Below are 10,702 nucleotides of genomic sequence, written 5' to 3'. Positions count from 1 at the left end.
TAAAATAAAATTACTCTTTAATATCAATTATTATGTATATATAAAAGGACAGCGAGAAACTTGTTACGTTTTTTAAATTCTCTTGCACGTCCAGATGTAGCCCTACCGTGCAAGTCAGTTCGATACAATGGGCTCCGAGATCCCTCGCGAATACAAAAATGGCAATGAGTGAAAGCCGAGTGGCGATGAGCGGAGGAAGAATTTTCTCGCCGTGACCTTGCCCTTCGTGCCGTGAAATTCAGCTCCGCGCCGTGCACTGATCGGCAGTGGGTCTAACTAGTCAAGCGAGGTAAGCTTTAATGCAAGCGGACGGAGCCGAGCGATAAAAACCGGCGTCGTACCTGCCTCGCGCGCAGTGCGATTCCTACGCTTGTCCTCGGGGATTTTTGCGACTGTGGCCTTACCGATTGTCGAGATGTTCTTTGGCAGCTAGCCGAGCAAGCCTCGAGGTGGAGTTAGCACTCAGTAGACATTCGGACCGCGCAAATGGGAACGTGGGGTCCCGTTATAAGTGCATTGGGGGTAGACAACAGAAAGGAGCATTGTGCCGTTTTGTGCAGATATCCGAGCCGCAAGCATTCGGGAATTTAGTGCAGCTCGTGACACTTGAGTACAGCCTACCGTAAAACCGTTCTGACTGAATATCGGATTTTCGTCGAACACTAGGTTTGCGCAACGTATTCTTCATTTCTTATGCGCCTAATTTACTGAACTAACAACAACAAAAGAAAGCTTACCGAAAATCTCCGGTGCCCTGGGCGCATTAGTGGTGGGGTCTGATGCCTTTTCCACATCGTAATTGTAGAACAAAAAGAACAACGTAAACGCGGTGGAAGTTATTGCGCGGAAACCAGAAAGGGCCCAAGGAAACCTCACAAATCACCAAAATTTGTGCCTTAAGCATCCTTAAGTACATGCATCGCTGCCAAAGCGAGGCAAACAGTCAGTGTTGCAAACCAAGATTCAAAACCGCTGTGGTGGTAGCTGGGGGCACAGGGGAACATATTTTCGTAACTGGACCCTGTAATTGTGTACTTGGGGAAATGCTTGACACATGCGTGATTGCATTGTCTTTTGGGTGTGGTACTCATTGCAGTGACAAAGCTTGGTGTTGGGCTATATAGACCCCATGGAACACTTAACTTTACACGAGGACCATGCCATGTGAGGATTTGCAGCCAGCTGCTCCTGTTCGCAATTGGTGCAGGCAGCCATGGCGCGGAGGCAGCGGGGCTGTGGCTCGGACAACAGCTCGGGCACCGCGTCCGGCATGGTGTCGGCCGCGGGTTCGGGCTCCGCGTCACCCAGCTACGGGAGCGTGTACAGCGAGGCGCTCAGGTCCGGCCAGCCCTTCCAGGACAGCACCTTCCCAGCCGACGAGAGCTCCCTCTACCTCGGCCGCCAGGGGCCCCCACTCATCTGGAAGCGCCCCACGGTCAGTCGTCCAGCCACTCGGTGGTGGGGGCACCTGTGGTGCACAGTTGGGACGCACCCTCTCAGGCCCTGAAGAGAGGAAAGTGTATGACTGCTGCCTCTTACCGGTACTCACCTACGTGGCAGAAACTTGGGGGCTCACTAAGAGGGTTCAACTTGCATTGAGGACGACTCAGCGTCCAATGGAACGGAAGATGATAGGTGTAACATTAAGGGACAAGAACAGAGCGGAGTGGGTCAGGGAACAAACGCGTGTTAAGGACATACGAGTAGAAATGAATGTGGGCAGGACATGCGATGCGAAGGCAAGATCATTACGGGTAACAGAGTGGATCTCTAGTGCTACATACTCTTGAGCTCCTCGGCGAGCGTGTGAATGCTGAGCTCGGTGTTCACACGCTCATGTAGCCCGGGGTTCACGTGCTCACGCCCCTGGCGCGAGAGCGGGCTGCTTGTTCCGACGCCATGTTTTAGCCGCAGCCAGCGGCTGGACTCTGACTCGCTTCCTCAATAACGGCATCGAGACTTGACACCTAGAGAAGGCAAGCGTGGCCGGGGCCAGCAGAAAGTTAGGTGGGCTGGTGAGATCAAGAAGTGTGCTTGGATAAATTGGTCGCAGTTGGCACAGGAGTGGGATAATTGGAGCCTGCAGTGGGTGCGGACACGCCGAGACGCACCCGACGACGACAGCGAGCGCATGGCTGCGTGCTTGTTCCTTTGCCAGCCTCGTGTCAGCGGCTCGGCTCCGCGTGCCTTGGTTTCACCTCCAGCTTGCATTGGTTACGAAAAGAGTGCACAGATGGAGGTCGTGGCAATGCCTGCACTCTGCACCCGTCATCAAGTTGGGGAGCGGTGAGGGCCTCCTGGATCAAGGATAATTTCGTTGTGTGTACCTACAACTGCGCTGATGAGTGCCTACATTGACACTGTGTCAGGAAAGCAGTCATATGCAGCTTTTAGACTTCCTGTAACAATCGCATTGGTAATAGTGAATATTTTCGCTATATCCGACTTGCTCAGTTATGTCAAGGCACTTCTCGTCACCAGGCTGACAATACGTACGATATGACCTCTCGGCAGCAAGTAATTAAATTTTTATTTGAGGGTGTATGAATCGTGGTGGGGTTATATTTTTTGTGTGGAAGGTTCCACACCAGGGGCAGAGTTCTTTTTGCTGATTTCGGGTCTGTTCCAATTCCAAAGTTGTCCATTTGGATTGGCTGAACGGGGGCGACCCGGATGTGAAGCAGCCCAAGCAAGTCAGTTCCTGGGCATGTCATTGGTCAGAAACATTGCGACTGCAGCCATGTGACGATTGAAACAAACACAACGCACAGCGCTGATGTTCTTCCACCTTGCAGAGAAGCACTTGATTGATTGATTGTGGGGCTTTGACACGCCGGCGCAATGCAGGCGATGAGGCGCGCCGTTGTGGAGGACTCTGGATTAATTTTGACCGTCTTTAACGTGCGCTGAACGTACACACGGACGTTTTTGCTTTTCGCCTCCATCAGGAAAGCGGCCGGGAATCGAACCCGCGTGCTCGTGCCCAGCAGCGCAACGCCTCAGCCACTGAGCCACCGCGGTGGGTTTGCAGAGAAGCATCCCTTTACTTGGCAGTCTGTGCTGGCTGAAAACTGTTTGGTGCTTTAGGACTTGATGGTTCGGTTCTGGGGGGTGAACTTTTGGTAACATTTTGTTGCACGTGCACTGGTTTGTCAAGTTTTTTTGCAACAAGTTAGCCTGAATCATATTGCAGGTATGGAAAACGATTAGGGGCAATCAAGTTGTGCATATTGGCAATGTTTCAAGGCTTTTGAGCATCTTCCACTGGGTTGTAGTGCATAAAAACAGGCACACTATATCCCGTCTCACCTAGAACCACGGCATTCACTCGGCCCCATGCAAATAGACAGTACAGCTGTGGGATATTTGGACAGCGTTCCTGTTGGCTGGGAGAGTGGCAGGCTGATGTGCCACCTGGGCCGCACAGTGCCATCACTTGCAGTTAAACTTGGCCGTAATGAAATAATGGATAAAAGGATGCACGTGACCGAATTATTGTGGTGAAGTCAGAGGCCCACCGCAGTACGCTGCGCGTATGAATGCACAACGAACCCGAACATGGTTCTTCTACCCAACAAAGTTTCAGAACTTCGTCAAAATGCGAACTCCTCTCTCTCATTCTTCAACTTGAACTGCCACTCAGCTCGATCTAAAATTGAAGAACTAGAAATACTTTTTCTGCAATTAATTTCGATTTTGCAGTCATAATACTGACGGAAACCTGGTACGGCGGCTTGTCCGAAATGTATGAACCAGCTGCCTACTCGTATTTCTTTGTAAACAGAAATGGCACGCGGGGTGGAGTATCTCTTTTGGTAAACAAATCGCTTTCATGCGAAAATCAGAAGGAATTTACAGCTGTAACGAATGATTATGAGACCGTAGCAGTTGTTCGTGGTAGACATATGTCCGTTGGCCTATATCGACCACCTAGTGGATGTTTCCAGACTTTTTCCAGCTATCCGGAGTGCTTGCTGGAATTTGCAACAGTAAATAAACTTAAACTCACCATAGGTGGTGATTTCAACGTAAACATGCTCAAAAACAGCACCCAAAACAGCATCACTGTCCTCCATAATTGCTATGCACGGTTTCGATGTCATTCTTACAACTGCCACCAGAGTAACTGAAACATCTTGCACACTTCTAGATTTCTTTGTCACCCGCTTTAATTAAGGCCAATGTCATTGCTGTCGATTTAAGTGACCATCTACCTGTGTGTATGCTTATATCTGCTGTGACGTCTCTAAAGAATAACAGTGAAAAAGGGGTTGTTAGAGATATGTCGGTAGCGAATTTACAACAGTTCAAAGATATCTTAGCGAGTGTTACACGGGAAAATGTATATTTGAAATCTACCTCGGACGAAGCGTATGATTGTTTCATAGATGAATTTTGCAATGTTTACAAGGCCGCATTTCCTGTTAAAACACTGTACTTAACTAAACATTGCCGAAAGCCTTGGATAAGCAAAGCCATCTTAGACCTAATAAGCTTGAAAAACCGCTTGTATAAAAAATTCATTCGCACCAAAGACCCCGCCGCATTTGGTGAATTCAAAACCTTGCGTAACAATCTGGTGAAAGTTATTAGAAAAGTTAAGATTTCTTACTACAACAACGTATTTTCACACGATGTAGGACGCTCTGACCTTACGTCAGGGGTGAGACAGCTGCGCATATTGCGCAGATTTGATACACATTTGTTTTCCTGCGCCAGGCTGCTCCAAAAGCTTGAAAATTCTAAAAATTGCGCCAAACTGCTCCGAAAGCGTCTGAAGCCAAGGATTTTAACGCTCCCGTCAGTTTCAGTGGGGGAAATGCTTACTGGCGGCATTATTTACCAGCACCCCCAATGTGGTGGTGTTTGTAAAGGTTCAAGACATAGTTTTTTCGAAAGTCACAATGTCGGGTTGCACATGTTATATACTGTGCGTTTTTAGTTTTTCCATCGAAAACTATTGCAAAGTCCTGTAGAAAAAATAATTATGTTTACTAAGGCGTCAAACTACTTGTGCAAGTTGATGAACAAAAACGGCAATTTTTGGAGCGCCGTATCTCCGGAGACATTACTGGGCGCCGCCATCTTGGTGTGGTAAAGATGGGAAAACGTGGCCGCTGGGCGAAGCATTTGCTTGTGGTTCAGGCAGAGTGCTCTTCGCCGATGTCTACCTTGGTTTAGTTATGGGGATAGCTGGGTTTACATTTAGTCCTTTGATCTGTTGCAGGGCTCGAAAGATGGGAGTTCATCAAAAACAACATGGCACCCGCGAATTCGCGGTGTTTCGGCCTTGAGTGCGAGTCCGGTGCGTGTTTGAAGGGAAATTTCGGACTCGTTGCGGTGTTATAAAACACCGAGTTATTGCTGCCTTTCACAGCGAGCTTGCGAGGGGCAGAAATGGGACGATCGATGCTGCAGAAGCAGCGGTGCAGGCTACATTGCCGCAAAATGTTCAAGCAGTGTCCGATAGCGGGACGGGCTATTATTTTACGCTGGTAATAATGGTTCCTTTATCTGAAGTGAAATTTAATGCCAAGAGGGAGGCGGCTATACATACGAACGTTTTGTGCAACTTTTGCCGTGGCTCTACACTTGTGCGTACAGCAGAGTCCGAGATAACAAAAATAACAATTTCGGCATTCACATGATTATAAAAATGCCTTACGATTGCTTAGTTTTTCAATTTGATATTTTCAACGGAGCTCTACTATCTATTCATAGAACCTAAGAATTTAAAAGTGGTTTGTAAAAAGGTAGTGCAGTTCGTACCTCGTGATACTCTGGCAGAAAAAAAAAGTTTATTGAGAGGCTGTTTCAGTGTTCTATAGTACGTTCAAAACCGATTTAAGAGTGCACTTTTTCCCCACGAGTTGCCAAAAATTTGATTTTTTTAGTCTCCTGAGGTGACATAATATATGTCGTTCTTCTGCTACAATTCAAGGTTCTTCTGCTCCAAAATCGAGATTTCGCTGCTCCAAAAACTGCTCCCAAAGCTGATTCAGCTGTCTCACCCCTGTTACGTGGAAAAAAATAAACTCTATACTACCTCGTTTCGTAAATAAGAATGAAAACCTGGTCATCTGCTATGAGGGTGAAAAGGTATCCCAAGACAAACTAGCTAACTTACTTAATGATTTCTTCGTAAGCCAATTTTCTACATCAACAGCCGACGATAACTTAATAATTGAAGAGTTAACACCAAACCAGAGCTCGGTATTTCTTTCATCCACTGATGAACAAGAAGTTATTTCCGCAATTATCAATCTAAAAAATAGCAGTGCTACAGATGTAGACACACTACAAATAAAGCCGATTAAGTATGCAGCCAACTTGATCGCTCCCCCTTTGACACATGTAATCAACTTAATCCTATCCACAGGATCATTCCCGATAACTATGCAAGTAGCAAAAGTAATTCTAATTTTTAAAGGAGGTGATAAAAACGTGTTCAAAAACTACAGGCCCATATCAATCTTGCCCCTATTTTCAAAGGTTGCCGAAAAATTGATGCACCCCCGGTTCAATAAATTCTTCACTAAACACTCAATTTTAAACAGCTTTCAACGTGCTTTAGGAAAAATTGCACAACAGAAACTGCACTACTGAAACAAAAGAAAATAATTGTTCATAGCTTCAGATGCCACAGCTTGACTCTAGGGATTTTCATTCGACTCAATCAGCCATAGTATCTTGATTAAATAAATGCAGTTCTGCGAGTGCATGGCGTGGCCCTTAATTTGATTGCATCTCACTTAAAAAAACCGTAAACAATATGTGTTGTTAAACGAGTTTTCTTCAAAATTGAAAACCATAAGCACAGGTGTCCCTCAGGGCAGCATTTTAGGGCTGCTGCTTTTCAGTGTGCACATAAAGGACCTTCACACACTATTCCAAAAGCCTGAACTTTCGTTAATTTGTTACGCAGACGACACCAGTCTCTTAGTCACTGGAAGGAGCACTAGCGAAATTGAAACAATCTCCAACCGCAGCCTATATCAGCTCTTAAACTGGACAAAACAAAATGCCCTAACAACTAACCTAGCAAAAACAAAAGCAATTCTTTTTCGTCTAAAAAATAAAATTGTCAGTTCGCGTAAAATAACACTTGGTACTGAACACTTGAGGTAGTGGAATCTTTTAAAGCCCTAGGGGTTCATCTTTCCAGTAATCTTAGTGGGGATAAGCATGTCGAAGCAATAAGTAAAAAGGTTTACCAAACTATTGGCATAATAAACAAACAGGTTTGTCTTAACTGAGCGTATAAAACTTTTTCTACATAACTCTTTAATTCTACCCCATATCAGATTCGCTCATTACTATGAAGACTACTACTACTATGACGACTGCTATGAAGAATTTGAACACGCTTTTTCTGTTACAGAAAAGAGTTGTGCAAATCATTGCAAACGTGCCGTTTTTGCATCCTACAGCAGAATTATTTCGCCAGTACCGTATAGTCAAAGCGAAAAATTATTATGATTACCATTTAGCGCGTTCATTTTGCCTACGAGGGAAGAATAATGATCCATATTTGGCTGCCCTAACTGAGTTAAAGAAGAAAACGGGATTGTATGATACGCGCTTTACCGAAACATGGCTCGTACCGATACCACGCAATAATTATGACATGCAATCACTGTCTTATGTTCTTCCACAACTACTCAACAAATTTGAAGCACAAAACATTCATATTTCTATTTTGTCATGGAAACGTTCTCACGATTTGTTTTTTTGATGCATTTTTTTGTTCAACTGATGTTCGCAACTGGAAAAAAACGAAGTTGCAGAGAGCGGATCCTTTTCTTCTGTTTTCTTTTCTTTTCTTTTGCTATCACGAATAGTCAGATAGCGGTTATCATTTTATTTTCGTGTGTGCGAGTTCAATTGTGTTCCTCATTGCGTTTTTTATGTGTATGCTGTATTAGGTTACATGAATGAAAATGTATACTGTGTGCGAGTATGTATCACTTTACTTTTCTGTTCAAATCTGCACCGATCATTGCTACCAGTACTGGGCCAGCCACTTCGTCAAGCTGCTTGAAACAGCAGCTTTTTGTGATTGGCACATGCTCTGTAGCAAAAGGAAATAAAGACGCGATGATGATGATGAATGCAAATTTTCTTTGGACCTTGGCTGAGTGCCTACTATGTGCAGATGTGAAACAATGCGCAGCATGGCGAGTGTGTTCAAGACTCCCGCCACGTCTGCACCGTCAACATGGACGCCTTCGCTCTTCTTCACAAGGCACGCACAGGCGGCCATTCCTTGCGCACCACAGTCCCTGTTGGATCAGGATGGGAGAAGGTTTTGGCACTCGAAAGAGCGCGCTTCCATCCTGGGCACTGCCGCACGCGGGGTGGAAGGACGCCCAGGAAGAGCTGGGCTCGGCCGGCCTTGCAGGGAGCGAGTGAGCTGTTACTCTCGCGAGCCGTGCCGGCAAGTGCTCTGCGCGAGTGGCATCTTTGAACACTGTTCGCAGCAGATCACCGAGAGTCGCAGAGGCCGGTGTCCTTCAATGAGTTCAAGGCAAGGCGTAGAGCGTCCCCCCTAGCGATGCAGTGTTCTTTTGGAAGTGCAACCGAAGCCGATTATATTGAACTATTTCTGGGCACGGTATATTTACAATAAGAATATATAGCGAGTGTTACGCTTATGTCGAACAAAAACACCGGCGACTCCCGACATATCGAACGACAAAGGTCCCCGCCCTTCTATGAAGTCACCTTTCTCTTGCAGCGAATGAGAAGTTGTGCCAGCACACCCTACAAGGGGCTCAGGCCGGCTGCACGTGGCAGTGGGCGGCTCTGCCCTCTCTGTCCCTGTCGCGACTGCGCTGTGTGTGCGTGCGTGTAGGGCGAGCCGTCAATGCCCCCCATGGAAAAAAACGATCCGTGTCAGCCTGCCGGGCTTGCTGAAACGGCCAGTGACGGGCGAGTTGTCTGCATTGGCGGGATGAGTGTGTGAGCTGGCACAAATCTGTTCTCACTGGTGGACAGCCGTGACTGGCGACGCCACAGATGTCACGGCGAAGCAACCGTGTGCACTGCGAACCAACGTCCTTTGCAACCAAGAGGGGCGGAAGGGGAGCACCGCTTGGAACCAATTTTACAGTGCATCAAACTTTGGGGGCGCCAGTGACAAGGAGCCATTTTGAGTGCCCATTTCAAACACCAAAGTTTAACGAGCTGTGAAATTAGTTCCAAGCGGTGCATCAAGAAACCGCTTGTGTTACTGCATTCACCGGGGTTCATAGTATTGGAGAACACAAAGATCACAGTTGTATGGCTAGCACTGCTTTGTCTATTGTTCCTCCAAAAATGACTAATCATGTCCAATTATCTTGGGAACTGATTGACTGACAGAAAAAACGTTGGCATATTTGAAGTGAGCGGGGAAAAGCAGCAAGGCTGACAAGTTTCCCAGAGTCCCCCCTCAATGCGTCAGAGGCAGCCTGTCGGGGAGGGAGAACGTGCAGCCTTGGCGCTGCCCTCTGCAGGAGCTGTCCGCGCAGCCGCAGCTCTTTGCGGGCGACCGCGTGGAGAGCGACGTGTGCCACGACCGGCCAGCCAACGCCTGGTTCGTCACCCTCTGCACGGTGCTCGCCAACGACCCCCCGCTGCTGGCCAAGGTGAGGGGCCCCAGTGACCTCCACACTGCTTCCGGCTCGCATCAGGAGGGCAAGTGCTGTGCCCTTTCCTGCGCCGAAACTGCTCCTGCGCCAAGCCGCTTTGCACAGGGGGCAGTGGAGGGGCATTTGTGCACCCACCATTTCTGGTGGGCTTCGCTCAGGCAGATGTTACTCATAGCCATTTCCGGGTGCCTCTGCTGCGGCGCAGGCGAGACGCGTGAATTTCGCCCCGAAATGCAGCGTCACCGCGCAGTGCCGTGATGCATGCGTTGTCACCAGCAGCCATTGCAATTTCCCCACTCATTGTGAATAGTGAAACCCACACCCTGTTATCTATCGCAAGTGTGCTTTCCAAATCAAACACGATGAGATAACAGGCGCTGCCACCGCACAAGTGAGCGGGAGCTTCAAAGCAGCTATGTGCAAGTAATCAGCTCGGGAGATGAGGCTTGCTTTCTTTTTTCAGCCCCCTTTGTTAGCACAGTGTTTACGCGCCATGAAAGAAAAAGGTTGATGAACAGTCTGACCCACTTATAGCAATATTGAAAAGCCACTGTTATAATCAGTAATATTTATGCAGGGTCGGGCAGGAGAAGCTACTTTTGTAAGCATTTGGGGTTTTTCACCCAGTACTTACAGAATGGAAATGTAACTGCAAGCCTGACCGCCGAGACCACTCGACAGGGCCCCTAGGAAAGACTTGCCCATAGTACAAAGTCTCCTCATCAAATCGTTCACTGCTTCTGTGTTTTTTAACGATTGGCAGATTGCATGTTTAGTACTCAGGGGGCTTTGTTTTCTGCCTTTTTCAACATCAGCCTTTACCCCGCTGTAGTTTCATTTTAATCTGGACAGTGTTGAAGAGCTGCACCTGACCTCTCTTGTCTCCTGGGCCAGCAGGAGAAAAGAGCAGGTATCTTCCTTCAGGGATAGCGTGGCTACATTAAAGGCACCAGCTTTTTCTGAGCATTGAAAAGATAGAAGATTGTGCATCTTATTTCATGCTTAAACAGTCCTGCTTGGTCGCACACAACGCATCCATGATCTCTCATAGATCTCCAGATACTATACTT

At 47.3% G+C, this 10,702-nt stretch overlaps 1 protein-coding gene across 2 annotated transcripts in view; it reads left to right on the top strand.

Moving 5' to 3' along the window:
- The first annotated feature begins 85 nt into the window (after positions 1-85).
- LOC144168771 (calpain-5-like) overlaps positions 86-10,702 on the top strand; it is a 189,319-nt gene continuing 178,702 nt past the window's right edge. Inside the window, exons 1-3 of one of the 2 annotated variants that reach the window (XM_077697736.1) lie at positions 87-289; positions 1,208-1,435; positions 9,498-9,629. In XM_077697736.1, coding sequence (XP_077553862.1) covers positions 1,214-1,435; positions 9,498-9,629 — 354 coding nt within the window. In that variant the 5' untranslated portion in view covers positions 87-289; positions 1,208-1,213. Of the gene's footprint in view, positions 290-1,207; positions 1,436-9,497; positions 9,630-10,702 lie in introns of both variants that reach the window. The other variant, XM_077697737.1, reaches the window with a different exon arrangement.

The sequence above is a fragment of the Haemaphysalis longicornis genome, unplaced genomic scaffold (assembly GCF_048455015.1).
Source record: "Haemaphysalis longicornis isolate Haplotype H1 unplaced genomic scaffold, Haemaphysalis longicornis Haplotype H1 scaffold_2, whole genome shotgun sequence".
Lineage (NCBI taxonomy): Eukaryota > Metazoa > Arthropoda > Arachnida > Ixodida > Ixodidae > Haemaphysalis > Haemaphysalis longicornis.
This window is presented reverse-complemented; position numbering and strand designations above follow the sequence as displayed.